A 21,719-nucleotide genomic window follows, 5' to 3' on the forward strand; every position below is an offset into this window, starting at 1 on the left:
CAGGGACAAGCTGACAGAGATGAGAGTAAATTCATACCTCGTAGCATGGATTGTGGACTATCTTAAAGACAGGCCTCGGTAAGTGCGTCTCGGGAACTGCAGGTCAGCAACACAGGAGCGCCGCAGGGGACTGTACTTTCTCTGGTCCTGTTCAGCCAACATACATCGGACTTCCAATACAACTCGGAGTCCTGCCACGTGCAAAAGTTCGCTGACGACATTGCTATGGTGGGCTGCGTCAGGAGTGGGCAGGAGGAGTAGTATAGAAACCTAATCAAGGACTTCGTTAAATGGTGCCACTCAAACCACCTACAACTGAACACCAGCAAAACCAAGGAGCTGGTGGTGGATTTTAGGAGGACCAGGCCTCTCATGGACCCCGTGATCATCAGAGGTGACTGTGCAGAGGGTGCAGACCTATAAATACCTGGGAGTGCAGCTGGATGATAAACTGGACTGGACTGCCAATACTGATGCTCTGTGCAAGAAAGGACAGAGCCGACTATACTTCCTTAGAAATATAGATGTTCTATCAGACGGTTGTGGCGAGCGCTCTCTTCTATACGGAGGTGTGCTGGACACGCCTGGACAAACTGGTGAGAAGGCAGGCTCTATTGCAGACACGGAGCTGGAGAGTTTGACATCCATGGAAGAGCGACGGGCACTGAGCAGGCTCCTGTCAGTAATGGAAAATCCACTGCATCCACTGAACAGGATCATCTCCAGACAGAGGAGCAGCTTCAGCGACAAACTGCTGTCACCGTCCTGCTGCACTGACACACTGAGGAGACCCCACACTATGCGACTCTTCAATTCCACCCGGGGGTAAACGTTAATATTATAATGCTGCTGCTGGAGTATGTGAATTTCTCCTTGGGATTAATAAAGTATCTATCTATCCATTATATAGTGCCTTTCTATCTATCTATCTATCTATCTATCTATCTATCTATCTATCTATCTATCTATCTATCTATCTATCTATCTATCTATCTATCATATAGTGCCTTTCTATCTATCTATCTATCTATCTATCTATCTATCTGTCTATCTATCTATCTATCTATCTATCTATCTATCTATCTATCTATCTCTCTCTCTCTCACTGGATAAAGTGTAACTGGAGCAGGCAATGCCCACTGCCATCCCACAGCTTTTTAACCTAAAGCCATTCAGACAGCAAACCGACTAAACGCCGTGGTCTGTTTCAGCATCTCACCTTGAGTTTTGTGAGTGTAACCCCAAGAGGCGGGTTCAACATGATGTCATCACTGAAGGACCGCCCTCAGCCTATGTCTTTGACGGTGGGAAGCTCAGCCTTTAGCAGTACATTGACTACTATTGGAGTTGTGAACATGGCTTCTCTTTCTTAAAGTCTGTTTCTGGATTTTTTTGCCTGTGTTTTGGGATTACTGTTTACTGAATTTTAGATTGGATTTATTTGCTTTGGAGTGTCACTCTTTTGTGCCCTTATTTTGCATTTTAAGTATTTTGTTCTTTTTCTGTGATTTTCAAATAAGTTTTTACTTTGGTCTTGTCCTTCGAAGCCAGAGTTTTTTATGGTTCCTCTCCCTTGAATGCATTTTTGATAATTTTGTGTATTTTGGGACATTTCAGGAAATGTATCTAGTGGTTATCTCTGTCTCGGATTAGCACAAATATATCGCTCCTGCAGGCAAAATATGATACTTAGTGAGATGAGAAAAGTTGCAAAATCAACCAGAATGTTCAAGCAAATTCTAGAAAAAAAACAGATCTAAATCCGGTAAGTAGTTCTCTCGTTTGCTAGCTAAGTGTAGTTAAGGTATGCCCCGTGGCTGGTGAGTGAGTGAGGAGAGCCTCCCCTCAGCCTGCTGCATCTCTCTGGAATTCGCGCCAATAAATCGGTACTGCAAGCGAACTATGATACTTAGTGAGATGAGAGAAGTCGCAAAATCGACCGGAATGTTCAAGCAAATTATAAAAAAAAAAAACCCATCTAAATCCATTAAGTAGTTCTCTCGTGAAAAGTGGACAGACAGGCAGACAGACAGACATTGGATTTTATGTAAATATATTGTGACTGCAGCTGCCCCCTCTTGAACAGTTTTTCAATGACAAACAAACACGCTCTTCAACTCCTCTTTGCGGGATCAGCAGGTCTGCTGGCTTGCCACGTGATGTGCCCCAAACATTTAAAAGGCCGTGCCACAGCTGTCCTGTATCTCCCTCTCCTGTCTCTCTTTCCCCAGACTCCTTCTGCTCTGGCTGCTGCTTCCGAGCTACTGTACCGCCTTGATGAAAAAGACTTTGTGTTATTTTTAACAGGAATTGGGGCCGATGCGCCAGGTTTGACAGCTGTTCCTTGCGAGGCCAGATCACCTCTAAAAGAGACTTGTGTTTGTATCTGCCTGAACAGCAATAAAGTTTCTACTCCTTGGAAAATCTTGCGTACTCTGCTGTGCAACATTGTGACCCAAGCTTGACAATATAGATGTGTATTTTCTTATGTGTGTGTTGGTTAAAGGGAATGGCCTGATGTCCCATTCGCTTTGTGGGTGGTTCCCCAAGGGGTGGGGCCACCTGCCAATCACTGCCAGGAACAGCCTTCAACCATATTTATGGGAGGGCCTTCCATGGTTCTTGGAGGTTCATTTCAAAACCCGCTAGGGAGTGGAGTGTTTTCTTGTGTTACTGTGTTTGTGCTATTGCCTTTTGTGAATTCTGGATTTTTCTGAACTTGTGCTCCATTTCAGACTATGATTTTTTGCATTCTGTTTTGGGGTCTTTGTTTACTCTGGATTGCCTTGCCTTTTCAGACAATTTCTTGTGCTCTTCAGATCATCGTCGAATAAACCTTTCATTTTTTTATATGATTTGTTTTGGGCCTTTGGGTTTCTAGCTGGGGTCTTTGACAGTGCAACCCAATCTAGTGGGCAATTTTTTTAAAGCGTTGTAGGACTCCCTCCGCTGATGACAAGAACAGGCCATTCACACCAACAAAGCTTGCCAATTCTATCCACTTAATTCTTGTAAAATAACATCAAGTAGAGTTTTGAAGGCTCAGCTCTTTTCATCTTTCCTCTTAACTCATCCCCTGTAGCCCTGGAATCAGCCTAGTCGCTCTTCTCTGGACCTTCTCTTGTGCTGTTATGTCCTTTTTTGTAGCCTGGAGACCAAAACTGCACACAGGACTCCAGATGAGGCCTCACCAGTGTGTTATAAAGACTGAGAAGAATGTCCTGTGACATGTACTCCACACATCAAGGCGCTATAAAACATGACATTCTGTTAGCCTTCTTAATGGCTTCTGAACTCTGTCTGGCAATTGATAGCATAGAGTCCACTATGACTCCTTAATCCTTCTCATAAGGTGTATCCTCGATTTCCAGACCTCCCATTGTGTATTCATACCTCACATTTTTACTCTCTATGGCTAACACTTTACATTTACTGACATTCAGTGGTTAACAGGCTCAGCTCTTTTAATCTTTCCTCATAACTCATCCCCTGTAGCCCTGGACTCAGCCTCATTGCTCTTCTCTTGACTTTCTCTAGTGCTGTTATGTCCTTTTTGTAGCCGGGAGACCCAAACTGCACACAGAACTCCAGATGAGGCCTCACCAGTGTGTTATAAAGCTTGAGCTGAACCTCCTGTGACTTGTACTCCACACATCAAGGCGCTATATAACCAGACATTCTGTTAGCCTTCTTAATGCCTTCTGTACACTGTCTGGCAGTTGATAGCATAGAGTCCACTACGACTCCTAAATCCTTCTTATAAGGTGTATCCTCAATATTCAGACCTCCCATTGTGTATTCAAACCTCACATTTTTACTTTCCATGAACAATACTTTACATTTTTTGACATTAAATGGTTAACAGGTTCAACTCCTTCAGTCTTTCGTCATAACTCATCCCCTGTAGCCCTGGACCCAGTTTTGTTGCTCTTCTCTGGACTTTCTCCAGTGCTGTTATGTCTTTTTTGTAGACCAAAACTGCACACAGGACTCCAGATGAGGCCTCACCAGTGTGTTAAAACGCTTGAGCTGAACCTCCTGTGACTTGTACTCCACACATCAAGGCGCTATATAACCTGACATTCTGTTAGCCTTCTTAATGGCTTCTGAATGCTGTCTGTCAGTTGATAGCGTGGAGTTCACTTTGACTCCTAAATCCTTCTCATAAGGTGGACTCTCGATTTTCTGACCACCCATTGTGTATTCAAACCTCACATTTTTACTCTTTACGTCTAACAATTTACATGTACTGACATTAAATGTTTAACAGGTTCAACTCCTTCAATCTTTCCTCATAACTCATCCCCTGTAGCCCTGAATCAGCCTAGTCGCTCTTCTCTGGACCTTCTCTTGTGCTGTTATGTCCTTTTTGTAGCCTGGAGACCAAAACTGCACACAGGACTCAAGATGAGGTCTCACCAGTGTGTTATAAAGACTTGAGCAGAACGTCCTGTGACTTGTACTCCACACATCAAGGCGCTATATAACCAGACATTCTGTTAGCCTTCTTAATGGCTTCTGTACACTGTCTGGCAGTTGATAGCATAGAGTCCTCTACGACTCCTAAGTCCTTTTCCTAAGGATTCCAGATCTGGATGTTTCAGGAATAGTCAGAAATCTTACCCAACAAGAAAATGAATACATTATTTATGTCTGTTTAATTATGCAAAAATTTAATTTGTTGACTCCATCATCTTGTTCCAGGCTTTTTTTCCTGATTTTTAAAAAAATGCTGGACAGCGTTTACATTTTTACAATGTACCAAACAGGGCTTGTAACCGCAATCCATCATGCTGCCATTCCGCAGCTGTTATCAGAACCTAAAAATATCCCCAGAAGCCATCCTCACTGCCAGTAAGATTAGACATTTTTCTTTTGTTGGTCTCCGGTCGCGTTTTTGTTTGTGACCTCTCTCTGTCTTTCCAGCAGTGTGTGCATACAGACAAGCCATTCATCTGGTGGGATTTGAGGGAGGCTCCTTCAGACCCTTCATAAAGCATGCCGGACATGTCCACACCTGAACGCAACGCCTACCTTCACAGTACAGCGGGTTTGGATAATGGTCGGCTGCTGTGCTTGGTAATAAATGGACTAATGGAGCTTACTATTCTTCAATGTTCTGACGGTTGCTGCAGCATTCATCACTCACTCGGGACATTTTTCAATTATAGCATGCAGATGGTGGCGGAGGACTTTATGATGGATGGCAGTTGTGTAAGTCGATGCTCTACAGCTGCCCCCTGAATGTCACAATATTATAATATTGGGTACATATTAAAAAAAATGACAATCTGTATGCTCTTCTGATCGTATTTACATGTATTAAGATGACTTTATTGAACACGGCCATTTTGTATTTGGAGTGCTGGCAGGCAGTGGGGAGGGGAAAGAAAAAACGTACTAAGATGAGGCTGGCAGGGAAGTGGTAGGTTTTACTACAACATTAGAACATCAGAAGGATTTAGATGAGAAGAGGCCATTCAGCCCAACAAAGCTTGCCAGTCCTGTCCACTTCATTCCTCCAAAATAACATCAAGTTGAGTTACAGAAGGACCTGAAAGTCCAACTGTCCACCACACTACTTGGTCGCATATTCCACATGTCTGTGGTTCTCTGTGTAAAGAAGAACCTCCTAAGGTTTGTGCGAAATTTACCCTTAACAAGTTTCCAACTGTGTCCCCGTGTTCTTGATGAACTCATTTTAAAGTCACTGGCTTGATCTACTGGACTGATTCCCTTCACAATTTTAAACACTTCAGTCGTCTCCTCTTCATTTCATTTTGCTTAAACTGAAAACGCTCCACTCACTCAATTATTCCTCCCAGCTCATGCCTTGCAGTTCTGGAATCAGCCAAGTTGCTCTCCTCTGGACTTTTCTCAAGTTTTTGGAACACTGAGATCAAAATTCATCCATCCATCCATCCATCCATCCATCTATCCATCTTCTGCCATCTATCCAGGTCCAGGTTGCGGCAGCAGCTGTCTAAAAAATGATCCCCAGACCTCCATTTTCCCTCTGCCATCTCCTCCATGGGGGATACCAAGGTGTTCCCTGGCCATCTATCTATCTATCTATCTATCTATCTATCTATCTATCTATCTATCTATCTATCTATCTATCTATCTATCTATCTATCTATCTATCTATCTATCTATCAAGATTTCAACTGCGTCCCCACATTCTTGCTGAACTAATTTTAAAGTCACAGCCTCCATCCAGTTGACTAATTCCTTTCATAATTTTGAACACTTCAGTTGTCTCCTCTTCATTTCATTTTGCTTAAACTGAAAATGCCCCACTCACTCAATTATTCCTCCCAACTCATCCCTTGTAGTCCTGGAACCAGTCAAGTCACTTTTTTCTGGACTTTCTCTAGTGCTGCTATGTCTTTTTTGTAACACTAAGACCAAAATTGAATGCAGGTCACTTTCATCCATCCATCCATCTTCTACCACTTATCCAGGTCCAGGTATCTATCTATTATATAGTGCCTATCTATCTATCTATCTATCTATCTATCTATCTATCTATCTATCTATCTATCTATCTATCTATCTGTCTGTCTGTCTGTCTGTCTATTATATAGTGCCTTTCATCTATCTATCTATCTATCTATCTATCTATCTATCTATCTATCTATCTATCTATCTATTATATAGTGCCTTTCATATCTATCTATCTATCTATCTATCTATCTAAGGGAGGGCACTGATATTCGATATAGTCGATATAGTATAAGACCATGCTATCGGACATCAAAGGGGATCACCCTCCTGCTCTTCAGCATTGGTGGAGTTTTGCCAGTTCTCTTTTTCCAGTTCAGCCCCTGGTTAGCTCTTAGACAATTCTCCACGTTTTCCACGCGAGTCCATGTCAGAGAAACTCAGAATATATTATAAAGACGCTTGAGGATTAATGAAGCCATTAACACTAGCAACTCTGGAGATGTTAGCCTTCAATGCTAACTACAGTGTAGTTTTATCTAAGAGTCTATAAAATGTTCCATTGTGGCGCACACCACAACACCGTCGTGCCTTACTGATGTGGAAAAGCAGCTACGGTATGGGCCTGCAGAGCTCAATGTTCTCATATGACGCTTTGGCACCGTGTGAACCTAAGCAAGTCGTTTTCAGGTGCATGGATGAGCCACAGTGGATGAACGCATTTCATTGTCCGACCTGTTCCCTGATTCCCTGTTGTATCATTAATTGTATGTCAGGCCTGCGAAGCGGAGCAAGGACAGTCTACTTTATGTTACAAAGCAGAAAACGGCACCCGGGTAAGCATAAAGTCACAAAGACAAGAGTCAGAACACCAAATTCCCGAATGCAAGTAACATGTACTACAAAATAAAATAAGCACACCGTGCAACCGTGAAGTTGACTCTAGCAACGAGAGATCATTAGCCTCTGCTTAAAGAGGATGGATGCAATGAAAATCTCGGCCCTCAAGGACAGAGTTGAGTAGTCTTGATTTAGACAAGCTGACACGAAGGTCACTAAATGTGCTGCAGGAGCAAACAAACCCTTAGCAACAGAACATTAAGTGCTTCCCGGCTGTTACAGCTGCTTGCTTTGCAGTGGTCTTCTGTTCCCCGGTGCTTTTTGTGTCATTTGTTCTGGCATCTGAGAACAATGGAAATGATTGAAGGCTTTGTATGGATGAAGAAGAAGAAGAAGAAGACGAAGAAGAAGACGAAGAAGAAGACGAAGAAGAAGAAGAAGAAGAGCTGTGCAGGAAAGAAGAGAGCATTTTTTAAAAATGTTTAAAAGTGTGGTTTAATGTTATATAAAGACTTTTACACTGAGCCAAACCCCAGACTATCTATCTATCATATAGTGCCTTTCCTATCTATCTATCTATCTATCTATCTATCTATCTATCTATCTATCTATCTATCTATCTATCTATCTATCTATTATATAGTGCCTTTCATATCTATCTATCTATCTATCTATCTATCTATCTATCTATCTATCTATCTATCTATCTATCTATCTATCTATCTATCTATTATATAGTGCCTTTCATATCTATCTATCTATCTATCTATCTATCTATCTATCTATCTATCTATCTATCTATCTATCTATTATATAGTGCCTTTCCTATCTATCTATCTATCTATCTATCTATCTATCTATCTATCTATCTATCTATCTATCTATCTAGTGTTAAAATTCCTGTTTTATGTCTTTTTGTTCATTTTTGATTCTTTTAATTACATTGATTATGTACATCCAAGTAGTGTGGTGGAGAGTAGGACATTAAGGACCTTCGGGTCTCGACTTGATGTTATTTTGAATAATCGAGGTACATAAGACCATTCAGTCCATCATGCTTGATTGTTTCACTAATCACTAAGCTCTCCCTACATCTCATCCAGATTTTTCCTTAAAGGTCATCAAAGTTTTGGAGCGTATTAAAGGTTTTTTGAAAGTCAGTTGTGTCGTATGCTTTGTTTTTGTCAACTACTGCAGTTGCCGGTTCAAAAACATCTAAAAGACTGATTTGCCAAGACCTTCCTCTCATAAACGGAATTTTTTTTTTTTATTTAGATACTTTTGTAATTCATTTCTGATACCGGACAATATCCCACAGGATTACTGTGAGCTAAAAAAATACCAACAGATGAGAATGGTATGCCAATGAATAGTCGAACAAGAACAAGCAAGAGGTCGGAAGCCCGAGAGACAGACAAATACTGAAAAAAGGGGAACTGAGAATCATAAAACGTAAAATGTAAAATATCAACTCCCACTTTACTGCCCGATTTTCACGTCGACTTTGACGCTAACTAATTCACAGAAGGTTTGTTTTTTATCCACTGAGGGATACTGAAGGCTGGGGGGCGTGGCCATATTTAATCTGAAGTTAATTGGCTGTCCCCCTCCTCCAATCGGAAAGCGCGGTACACCGTAGTGCTGCTGTAACCAAGAGACAGGAATGGATCTCGTGGCTCCCTGAATTTCAAGGTCATGTGATGTATCCAGGCATCAAAATGAAATAGAATGAAAAGAAAAACTAAAGAGAAACACAGCAATTTCTTGTTTTACTTTCCATAAATATGAGGTAGAATTGGGCTCAATGGTCTGTTCTCGTCACAGTTTTTCTAATAATGTTCTAACTCATACAGATACCAGGAGAAGAGAACGCTCTGCACAGGCAGTGCTGGGATTTGCAAACCCCTCTGCCATCGTGACGCTCCAGTCTCTCTCTTTTTTTTCCCTGCTTATTCCATAAATCTTCCAATCAAAATAGACTTACGCTAGCAGAAATGGTGGACTGCGGCACCCAGAATTCAGAGGGCATAGTCTCCTTGGAGTGAGTGTGGGTCACTCCAGGCTGAATGAGAATAATAAAGAAGAGAAAACGGCGATAGTGGGCGAGGGGGGCACAGTAGGTTGGCATTCAAAGCATGTAAGATGAAAGGGTGGGAGGAAGGAAAAGAAAAAAGAAAGATGCCCGGAGGTATATAAAGAGTGAAAAATCTATAGGAAAGGAGGAGAAGACGAGGAGACGATGGCTCGCTTCTCTCGGCTCGTGCGCACATTTTCATGGGCGTATCATTTTGCTTTGACCTCACGTCGGGTCGTTCGTCGCACCAGGCTCGCTAGACCATTCACAATTCACGAGGCGTGGGAACCGCAAGAGCAAACCATTTTTCTTTTTGCTAATTTGATTTTTATCAGGTCACCCGTGACTAAAGTGTGGGCCTACAGATAAAGAATCTCGGGGATTAGCTGCAGTTAATTAGCTCCTCGGCTTGTTAACATTGAGTTTCCAGCCACAGTTTATTGGCCTAAAGTTCTGCACTCTGAAGGACATTCATGCATGCAAAAGTCCTCGAGGGTGGTGGTCAGGATGGGGCTTTCTGTGTTTTAGAAAGCATTTAATTCTTCTACAAGCAGACACGTGGACCACCCATCCTCAAATAAAGGTGGGTCACATGCAGCAAGCTGAACGTTTCCATTTTGATTTCAGTACGAGGACCCCACCAATGTAACCGTCATCAGCAGTGCTCTTCAACCAAGCATTGAGGTCGGGATGTAAAAGCAATGTTTGTGGACATTGTGGGGATTTGATGATCCCCTCGCTCTATGTTCATGCTTTGTCACCCATGTTTGCCGCTCCTGGAGTTATTTTTGCCGTCATTACACCGTGTAGCAGTGTGTTTCGCGGTCAGACCAATTAATCTGGAATGAGGACAGGACCACAGTTTGTGTAGGAATTTGTGTATCTTTGTGGCACGTGCATTCTGCTTCTTGCGCCTAATACTCAATGGAGCTGCTGTTCTTCTTTGGCAATGCGCCTCATGCTCAGAAGATGTCACTGCTCTTCTTTTCCTTTTATACCAGGGGTGTCCAACCCTGGTCCTGGTGGGCCGCAGTGGCTGCAGGTTTTCATTCTAACCATCTTCTTAATTAGTGAGCCGTTTTGGCTGCTGATTAACTTGTTTGGCCCTCGTTTTAATTGACGTGACTCAGACCCCTTAGTTGTTTCTAAACAATAATGAGGCACAAAACAAGCCCAGCTCACCTGAAAATATAGAAAGGTGAAGGTCTCGGTCATGTTGGTCTGCTCAGGCCACCAAAACATCTTGATGGTGATCTTAGAAATAAAACAGAAAATCCTACTGTGGCAAAATGAGAGCAGCAACAAGTCCTGATATTCAATAACGGCTTTAATTAACAGCAAGAATTGGCTTCTCATTAAGAAATTATTTGGAGTGAAATTGGCTGGAGTTTGACGTTCATCTGTCGGCTCGTTTCACATCTCATTTCTGTTTAATGAAGAAACACATCAATTCAGAGTACTGAATCCTTAAAATCAGGAGTATTAAAATGAAGGGAAAAGGAGTTCATTAGCAGTGAAAATTGATTGCAGCCTGCATCTAACCGGCACCGGAATTGGAGACCTCTGCTTGATACCATGTCACCGTCTCAGGCAGTTAGTTATTCATAAGAAAGATTCAAATCCCGATAACCGTATCAAAGGTGTGTTGTTTCAGCAGCTTTCCATTAACACTAAGATCAAGGTTTTGATTGGCCTCTGCAATGTGCTCTACGCTCAGCAGATGTCACCACTATACTTTTCCTTTTTGCCATGTCAACCTGTTGAGCATTTAGCAGTAAGAGAAACCCAAATGTGGAGCTACACAAGCATATATTATGTAATATCCTTTCAACTAAAACTAAGATCAAGGTTCACGCCCCAGTGAGTAAAGTTCATGAATGAGTAATGGAGCACTTCCTGCTTTGGGCTTGACGCTTAGTGCGGGTCACAGCCCTTTTTTCTTCTTCATGCCCTACCAGTGCTTATCAGTCTACTCTATGACTGCAAGGGGTCACATAGCTCTGTTTGCACAGTAATGTGGCTGTCATGCTTACCTTCTGTATCCACCACTTGACAATCACTAGAGGACGCTGCTTTTCCCTTTTTCTTTCTTTGATAGCCCTCTGCAATCTGCCCTACACTCAGCAGATGCCACTACTATACATTTCCTTTCTGCCATATCAACCTGTCGAGCATTTAGAGAGACCCAAATGTAGAGCTTCACAAGCATGTATCAGGTAATGCGCTTTCAATTAAGACTAAGATCAAAGTTCAAGCCCCTGTGGTTTGTGAGTAATGGAGCACTTCCTGCTTTGGGCTTGACATTTGGTGGGGGTCACAGTCCTTTTTTCTTCTTCATGCCCTACCAGTGCATATCAGTCTACTCTATGATGGCAAGTGTCTCATAGCTCAGTTTGCACAGTCATGTGTCCATCTCTGTCATGCTTACCTTCTGTATCCACCACTTGACAGTCACTAGAGGGCACTGCTTTTCCCTTTTTTTAAATTTTGATAGCCCTCTGCAATCTGCCCTACACTCAGCAGATGCCACCACTATACATTTCCTTTCTGCCATATCAACCTGTTGAGCATTTAGCAATAAGAGATACCTAAATGTGGAGCTACACAAACATGTATCATGTAATATCCTTTCAACTAAGGTTCAAGCCCCAGTGAGTAATGTTCGTGAATGAGTAATGGACCACTTCCTGCTTTGGGCTTGACCCTTAGTGCGGGTCACAGCCCTTTTTTCTTCTTCATGCCCTACCAGTGCTTATCAGTCTACTCTATGACTGCAAGGGGTCACATAGCTCTGTTTGCACAGTAATGTGGCTGTCATGCTTACCTTCTGTATCCACCACTTGACAATCACTAGAGGACGCTGCTTTTCCCTTTTTCTTTCTTTGATAGCCCTCTGCAATCTGCCCTACACTCAGCAGATGCCACTACTATACATTTCCTTTCTGCCATATCAACCTGTCGAGCATTTAGAGAGACCCAAATGTAGAGCTTCACAAGCATGTATCAGGTAATGCGCTTTCAATTAAGACTAAGATCAAAGTTCAAGCCCCTGTGGTTTGTGAGTAATGGAGCACTTCCTGCTTTGGGCTTGACATTTGGTGGGGGTCACAGTCCTTTTTTCTTCTTCATGCCCTACCAGTGCATATCAGTCTACTCTATGATGGCAAGTGTCTCATAGCTCAGTTTGCACAGTCATGTGTCCATCTCTGTCATGCTTACCTTCTGTATCCACCACTTGACAGTCACTAGAGGGCACTGCTTTTCCCTTTTTTTAAATTTTGATAGCCCTCTGCAATCTGCCCTACACTCAGCAGATGCCACCACTATACATTTCCTTTCTGCCATATCAACCTGTTGAGCATTTAGCAATAAGAGATACCTAAATGTGGAGCTACACAAACATGTATCATGTAATATCCTTTCAACTAAGGTTCAAGCCCCAGTGAGTAATGTTCGTGAATGAGTAATGGACCACTTCCTGCTTTGGGCTTGACCCTTAGTGAGGGTCACAGTCCTTTTTTCTTCTTCATGCCCTACCAGTGCGTATCAGTCTACTCTGTGACTGCAAGGGTCACATGGCTCAGTTTGCACAGTCATGTATCCGTCTCTGTCATGCTTACCTTCTGTATCCACCACTTGACAGTCACTAGAGGGCATTGCTTTTCCCTTTTTCTTTCTTTGTTTGCCCTCTGCAATGTGCCCTACGCTCAGCAGGTGTCACCACAATGCTTTTCCTTTCTGCCACGTCACCCTCTCAAGCTTTTAGGCATAAGTGAGACTCGAGCCACAATTAGCTTGCCGAGGTTGCCGCCAACCAAATGTTGTACTTCACCAGCATGCATAACATAATACACTTTCAATTAACGCCAAGGTCAAGATTCTTAGCCCCAGTGGGTTGTGAGTAATTGTGTGACAGAAAATTGTTTACCACCATCTTTGAGATTTGCAGAAAAAAGTTTGCCATAGTCTACCCGTCACTGCACAAAGGCTCTGAAGTCATCGATTGATCAGACAGTTACATTGCATTATTTGCATATGCAAAGATGCAGTAAATAGGAATCATGGGTTGACTACACCCCAGCAAAGATAGGACATTTTAGAACAAGTGGTTTCCGAAGATATCCACCCTGAACACTGAGATCTACTGTACGTACAATGATAACTTTGGAAAAAAAAAAAAAAAAGGACCTATCTTCTTCAAACAAGTTGCATCATGAAAACTGTAAAAGGAGCGTGCAGCAGACTGTGCAGAGAGAAACGATTTACAACTGAAAGGTATCCACATGAAATAAGAATTTATGTTTGCAAACATACATGTAAACAACAATACTGCAATTTTATCGGCACTCCGGGAGTTGGCGCAGCATCCCTCTACTGTACACACCGATTGGTCGATGGCTAGAACACCTCTGACGTCACTTCTGGTGTCTGCCTCCCTGGACCCGCCTCTTCCTCTCAGAAGCTTGGCCTTCTTGGGACAGTTGTGCTTTGAACTCACGCGTACAGAGATGACTCCGCAATAATTGCGTGTTGTTTGGCAGCTTGGCAACCCAACTCTTTATCGTTGTCCTCTCTTTCTGTCACAATGGATACCATTTAGAAAAAGTGTTATCATTGCTAAATGGTGTGACCAAAATGTACCCCTTAAATGAAAGGCTGCAATGTGTCCTTCAATCATATCTGTCAGTCAGTCATTGTCCAACCCGCTACATCCTAACACAGGGTCACAGGGGGTCTGTTGGAGCCAATCTCAGCCAACACAGGGCAGGAACAAATCCCGGGCAGGGCGCCAGACCACTGCAGGGCGCACACACACCAAGCACAATTTTAGGATCGCCAATGCACATAACCTGCATGTCTTTGTACTGTGGGAGGGAACCCACACAGACACGGGGAGAACATGCAAAGTCCACGCAGGGAGGACCCGGGAAGCGAACACAGGTCTCCTAACTGTGAGGCAGCAGCGGTACTACTGCGCCACCGTGTCGCCCCAAATCATATCTGAATCATTTGATTTGTAACTTTAAACTATGGAGCAGATGGAGTAAATCAAGGAAAAATGTGTCTTTGTCCTAGTGATGGGAAAATGAAGCCTTGTGAAGCTTTGAGGCTTTCTTTCTATTTGGGCTGAAAAAGATTCGAAGCTTTGAAGCCTCAGCCCCAGTATGAACAGCGACATCTGGTAGTTAACTGAAGTCAATGCAAGCTATCAAGAGCACGAGTGAAGCAGCACTCACTGTTTCAGTCTCATGTCACCATTTAAAGGTTAGAAAAGTCTGCTAAAGTCCATTTATTCTGTTTAACTTTTGAATGCCACTTTCCGCTGTTAGTCAGCATGTGCCACCAAAGCTCTCCAAATCTCTCTCTCTCCTCACAACCCAACATTGTTGAATGAGAATGACACATTTTATATTGGCTACCTGATAATTTAGTGGAAAGCTGTCAAACCAATAAAGCGCACTGGGAAGCACTGATGATATTCGAAGCTTCAAACGTCACGGGTCACGTGACAGCAGTGTTTCGACCCAGCAATTTTACTCACTACGCTTCAGATTGACACAAGCTTCGACGCTTCGGTATCATTTTCCCATCTCTACTTTGTCCCAAACATTATGGAGGACACTATACGTTGCAAAAACACGTGTTTCACTATTCAGCTGTCTCTACTGTCTCAGTGTGGCTTCATTAACTGTTTTTCCTGTAGGAGTTTTTCTATCATATGTCACCACAAATGTCAGCGACCCAACAGGAAAAGTCCCACCTCTCCCGATGGCCAAACCGAGCTTGGTCCTGTCTTCAATTTAACAGCTCGGTGTCATTTGAACAAGATTCCCTTCTTTGCACTTTATTCCCTGTAAAGTCGAGTCTTCAGCAATGGAACATGCATTGCTGACAGAACTGAATATGATTCAAAAGGTCAACTGTTCAGCTTTATAAAACATGGACTTATAAAATACTTACTCCCCCTTGTGGTGAAAGTTGTCATAGCGGACGAAGAGCGAGGCGTAGATGGTCTCTGTGAGGAGAGAGTAGATGGCAATCATGATAAGCAGCACTGCCAGCTTCAGGACGGAGTTTAACCGCAGGAAAACGGCACACGTCACCATCGCCAGCACACCAGTGAAGATAAAATACTGAAAGGATAAAAGAAGAGATAAATGTCAGTCCAACTGGCAAAGAATCAAACAGCACCATGTCTCAGAGCATCTAAGATTATAAAAGTAATATTTACAATAAGCAGACTAGATACGGACACTATCTATAATTTCCAATGTAGTGAGTGCCGTGGTGGCACCCTGGTTTGTTCTGCCGCCTTAGATCTCCAGAGACCCCCAGTCAGATTTGAGTGAGACCACACCTGGAGTGTCGTGTGCACGTCTGGTCACCAAGCTGAGTTGATGCTATTGGGATTGACATTTGTCCTCCTAAATGAGATTCTTCAATTGCTGTTGCAGCACAACACATCACTGCAGATCTAGACCAGCGTTTCTGGATGGATGTTTACAGATGGGCACCAAAAAAAAACATTTGGTGTTCTATACGACAATATTATGTTGGTTGTGCAATTTAATAGATAGATAGATAGATAGATAGATAGATAGATAGATAGATAGATAGATAGATAGATAGATAAGTCACTATATAATCTGGTATATGGGGTGAACTTCTCCAGGCTGGTGGCAAGGCTGTCCTCCTGGCATTCCAAGGAATCTTTGCTTCCATTTGGATAGATAGATAGATAGATAGATAGATAGATAGATAGATAGATAGATAGATAGATAGATGTGAAAGGCACTATATTATAGATAGATAGATAGATAGATAGATAGATAGATAGATAGATAGATAGATGTGAAAGGCACTATATTATAGATAGATAGATGTGAAAGGCACTATATTATAGATAGATAGATAGATAGATAAGTCACTATATAATCTGGTATATGGGGTGAACTTCTCCCGGCTGGTGGCAAGGCTGTCCTCCTGGCATTCCAAGGAATCTTTGCTTCCATTTGGGAGACTGGCATTATCCCAACTGACTGGAAAACGGGACTTGTCATCCCTATCTGGAAAGGGAAGGGTGATCGCCTGGATTGCAGCAAATACAGGGGGAAAACACTTTTCTCGGTGCCGGGTAAGGTCCTCACTAGGGTCAACCTCAATAGGATATGCGATCACTTGCTCACCTACTGGCTACCGGAACAGTCTGGTTTTACGCCTATGAAGTCTACCATCAACCGCATCCTGGTACTGAGGGTTCTCATGGAGTGCAAATGTGAATATCGGCAGAGTTTCTTTACAACCTTTGTTGATTTTTGTAAAGCGTTCGACTCAGTTGATCGAGCTGCCCTGTGGGACATCCTGAGGGTTTGCGGGATCCCCTCATGGTTGCTGGATATCATGGCCGGCCTGTACACTGGTACTGTGAATGCTGTGCAGAGTGGAGGCAAGACCTCTGTGTTTTTCCCAGTTGATTCTGGGGTTCGTCAGCGGTGTGTTCTGCTCCTACTGTGTTCAATGCTTGTATGGACTGGATGTTGGGCAGGGTTGTGTGGTCCAGCGGCTGTGGGGCATCTGTTAGTGAAGAAAGATTTACTGATCTTGACTTTGCCGACGATGCTGTGATCTTCGAGGAGTCAATGGAGGCTCTGATCGGGGCGCTCGAGAGACTGAGTGAGGAGTCTGAGTTTTTGGGCTTGTGAGTGTCCTGATAAAAAACCAAGAAGCCAGGCCTTTAATGACCTCTTGGGCACGGCCATCATCAGTCTGTCTGTTTGCAGAGAGAGTGTCGACCTCATCGAGAGGTTTACCTACTTTGGCAATGACATTCATGTCTCTGGTGACTCTTCCTGTGAAATCAGTAGACGGATTGGGAGAGCATGGGGGGTCATGAGGTCACTGAAAGGGATGTGTGGTGCCCCCGATATCTATGAAAAAGGACGAAGGTCCAAGTCTTTAGAGTCCTGGTGCTTTCTGACTTGCTATATGGTTGTAAGACATGGACGCCATCCAGTGACCTGAGACGAAGACTGGACTCCTCTATGTGTGTCTCTCTGGAAAATCCTTGGGTACCATTGGTTTGACTTTGTGTTGCTCATGGAGTCCCGAATAAGACACATTACTGCATTGTGAGGGAGCGTCAGTTACAGCATTTGGCATGTTTCCCCGAGGGTGATCCGGCTCATAAGATCCTCATTGTTGGGGACTCAAGTGGCTGGACCAGGCCAAGGTGTCGCCCACGCAACACCTGGCTGAAGGCAGATAGAGGGTCATTTCCAGAGGGTGGGATTGGACCGCATGTCTGCCTGGGTGGTTGCCAACTGTGATCCTGAGTTTTGTCATGTAGTGAGTACGGCAACGTGCTGTACCAGTGCAGGCTCCCCAACTTGACTTGAGTCAGGTCTCCTCTTCATCTCCTTTTCTTAAACTGTAAAGGTTCAGCTCCTTTAATCTTTCCTCATAACTCATCCCCTGTAGCCCTGGACTCAGCCTAGTCGCTCTTCTCTGGACCTTCTCTTGTGCTGTTATGTCCTTTTTGTAGCCTGGAGACCAAAACTGCACACAGGACTCCAGTGTGTTTTAAAGCTTCAGTAGAACCTCCTGTGACTTGTATTTTACACATCAAGGCGCTATATAACCCGACATTCTGTGAGCATTCTTAATGTCCTCTGAACACCGGATGGCAGTTGATTTTGACAAGTCCACTACGACTCCTAAATCCTTCTCATGAGGTGTACCTTCGATTTTCCGACCACCCAGTGTGCATCCAAACCTCATATTTTTACTTCCTATGTGTAATACTTTACATTTACTGACATTAAATTTCATTGTCCGCCAATCTGCCCAAGCCTGTCTGCTGTCCAAGTGCTCCTCTGATGACTCAAAGAATTCTTGATTATCTGCCAATCTACCTTGGTATCCTCCAGCTTGGCATCATCTGCATACTTAACCAGCTTGTCCATGATATTACTATCCAGATCATCTCTATAGATTAAAAACAGCAGCGGCCCCAGCACTGCCCCCTGCTGGTCACCACTCTTAACATCACCCAATTCTAACCCTAACCCTAATCCTACCCCTAACCCTCACACCATCACCCTCTTCTTCCTGTGTCTGAGTCAATTCTGCCGCCATCTACACCTGATCTCCCACTTCTTTTAGTTTGATGCCCAACCTGTCATGTGGCACCTCATCAAATGCTTTTTGAAAGTCCAGTTAAATAATATCATCTGCTCCACTCTGATTATATCCTTTGTCACAGGGGGCTGGGAGACACCTGGAAGGACCGGGAGGTGGCTTATACATCCCCCGGCCCATGAGGGGGCAACCGCCCTGGATGTGGAGGGGACCACGGGAAAGGAGCAAGGAGCCTCAAGCCCATTGGGGCTCGTGGCCACCGACAGGGAGCACCCTGAGCCTCGTCGAGCCCGGGAAACATGCACTTCTGCCACACCTGGGAATGTGGAGGAAGATCCTTCCAGCCACGCCCAGAGTGCTTCCGGGTGCAAGGAAGAACATCACCAAGCACCTGGAGCACATCCGGAGCGTGGGAGCAGGATGAAGCTCCCATGAAGAGAGGAAAGGCGGCCCACGGACAGGGAGAGAAAGGCCCGTGTGCAGGGTGATTAGTTCTGGGAGCACTGTGTACTGTGCGGGACTGTGTTTATTGAATAAAACGTGTGTATTTTATAAAGACGTGGTGTTTGTCTGGTGGTGTTCGGACCCGGGTTCTCACACCTTCTCATAGAATGTTAGTAAAACATGTCCTCCTTGTCTGAGGTGCTGGGCCTAAAAACTGACGTTTCAAGGTGTCCAGAAGTCTTCAGAAAACAGTAAAATAATTTAAAAGCTTGTTTTCAACTTTTTACGTTATGTCAGAAAACATAAACCATACTTACCTCAGGATAAAAGCAGATATCAGGTATTGAAGCGGAGGCATTGAAGGTCTGATTCTTCAAAGTGGCCGACTTGTCAAAGTCACACCATAGCTGTAAAAAGAAAAAAGAGAGAGAGAGAAATAAATGATAACAGCAGTTAATCCAATGGTGGATGGCAGGAGCCAATTCTCGGCCATGAAGCAGGAGCCAACCCCAGATGGGGTGCCAGTCCACCACAGGTACCACCCAGGGCTGCGTGTTTGGATTTGTATGAGAAAAACAACACAAACATGAGGAGAACATAATATCGTCATGGGTCTGTGGAGCTTGGCAAGCAAGAATTTCATTGAATGATGGACAGTGGACTCAGACGGTCTTCGGACCCTTCACTTTTATCACAGCCTTGTATAACTATATATCAGTAGGGGAGGCACGGTGGTGCAGTGGTAGCGCTGCTGCCTCTCAGTTAGGAGACCCGGATTCGCTTCCCGGGTTCTCCCCTTGTCTGCGTGGGTTTTCTCCGGGTGCTCCAGTTTCCTCCCACAGTCCAAAGACATGCAGATTAGGTGCACTGGCGATCCTAAATTGTCCCTAATGTGTGATTGGTGTGTGTGTCCTCTACGGTGGGCTGGCCCAGGGTTTGTTTCCTGCCTTGCGCTCTGTGTTGGCTGGGATTGGCCCCCGTGACCCTGTAGTTAGGATATAGCGGGTTGGATAATGGATGGATAGATATATATCAGTATTCTAGGAGTGGATGTTGAGGTGATGCACTCTGGACTGGTCTAGTAACAGAGAAGAACTATAGAAGAAAGGGCTCTTTGTTCTTAGGACACTGCACTCCTTTAGTGTGGAAAGTGACATTCTTCACGTCTTCTACAACCCTGTGATGGCCAGTGTGGTTATATCACTTCAAGAGAGGACCGCCAAATCAGCAAGCTCATTAAAAAGGGCAGGCTCAGTTATGGGACACACTACTGAGATTAATAAAGGACCCCCAATGTCAATGTCATTTTGTTGACCCCACCTTTTGCTTTAATGACAGTCTTGAGTCTGTTGATTCTTCTCTATCAGCTTTGCACACCTAGATTGAGTAATATCTGCTGACTCTTCTTTACAGTTTAACTCTTCAAGTTCGGTCACATTGGATGGTGAGTGTTGCTGGTCTGCTATCTTCAGATCTTTCCACAGATTTTCACTGTGGTTTAGCTCTGGGCTCTGACTGGTCACAAAAGGACATTCACTTTTTTCTCCTTCAGCCACTGGGTGGTCCATTTTGCTGTGTTGCTTTGGCTCGTTGTCGTGTTGATAGGTGAACATTCTGCCCATCTTCAACTTTCTGGCAGAGGGTAGCAGGTTTTCCTCAAGTATTTTGCCCCATCCATTTCTCCTTCTACCCTAACGAGAGTCCTTAGGTCCCCCACAACAGGATGCTGCCCCCTCCATGCTTTACTGTAGGTATGCTGTGTTGTGGATGGTGGGCTGCATTGGTGGAACGTTTGGTGTTGAGGCCAAAGAGTTTGATTTTGGTCTCCTCTGACCAGAAGACCTTTTTCCACCTGGCATCCGAACCTTCAAGGTGCATTCTGGGAAGGCTCAGACAAGCCTTCATGTGGCCTTTCTTGAGAAGTGCGACCCTCCTGAACAAGCCACAATTGTGGAGCGCTTGTCAAATTGTTGTCACCTGCACACCATTAATGACCACTCTGTGCCATCAAATCCTGTAAATCCTTCAAAATGGCCATTGGACTCCTGGTAGCCTCTCTTAACCAGTTTCCTCCTTGGTCTTCCATCCGGCTTGGAGGGTCCTAGTTGTACCAAACACTTCTTTATAATGGACTTTACTGGGCTCCTTGGGATTGATAAAACCTTTGAGATGTTTCTGTCTCCATCTCCTGCCTTATGTCCGTCCACAGCTCTATCCCCGAGAACTTTTGAAAGTGGCTGGCCTCCCATAGTCAGTTGTTTGCTGTCAGTTGTTCTACCAAGGAAGGGAATGAATGGACCAGGAACAACTTCACTAATCACACTCATTACAACTGATGACAGGTGGGAGGAAGCCAGTAACCGCAATGGGAATGGTGGGCACTGACACCTCATTGAGTTAGCTTTATTAATCTCAGGATTTCTTGTTTGTTATTTCTTCTGAACTGTAGCTGTGATGTCTTTCACTTGGATATTAGAGATTGCATTGAGTAAGTAAAGCTGGCAAAAATATTAATTTGTGTGTTTACTGTACATTTAAGGCTATAAAGCAAAAAAAATGGGATTCTTTTCTATTCCCACTGTATAATCTGAGAGGACCCCCTCGGGTAGGAATTCCAGCTGCCAGGGCGGGCCTCATGTTTCTATAACAACCAAAGCAAGAAATTGGACTTTTTTTTTTTTTTAAAGGAGGGCGGCTGACCAAGGAGGGGAAGGAGGAAGCATCAAGGTAAGGAGCTCAGCTATCTAGGCCTAGGAAGTCAGCGAGATCGAACTTCACC

General features: G+C 43.9%; 1 protein-coding gene across 2 annotated transcripts in view; it reads right to left on the minus strand.

Moving 5' to 3' along the window:
* The window catches only part of adcy8 (adenylate cyclase 8 (brain)), a 330,936-nt gene that overhangs the window by 40,292 nt on the left and 268,925 nt on the right, over positions 1–21,719 (minus strand). For both annotated transcript variants that reach the window (XM_039753982.1, XM_039753981.1), the window contains 2 exons: positions 19,258–19,347; positions 15,320–15,492 (listed from right to left, as the gene is read on the minus strand). In XM_039753982.1, the coding sequence (XP_039609916.1) occupies positions 15,320–15,492; positions 19,258–19,347 (263 nt within the window). The remainder of the gene's footprint in view (positions 1–15,319; positions 15,493–19,257; positions 19,348–21,719) is intronic.

Source organism: Polypterus senegalus, chromosome 5 (assembly GCF_016835505.1).
Source record: "Polypterus senegalus isolate Bchr_013 chromosome 5, ASM1683550v1, whole genome shotgun sequence".
Lineage (NCBI taxonomy): Eukaryota > Metazoa > Chordata > Cladistia > Polypteriformes > Polypteridae > Polypterus > Polypterus senegalus.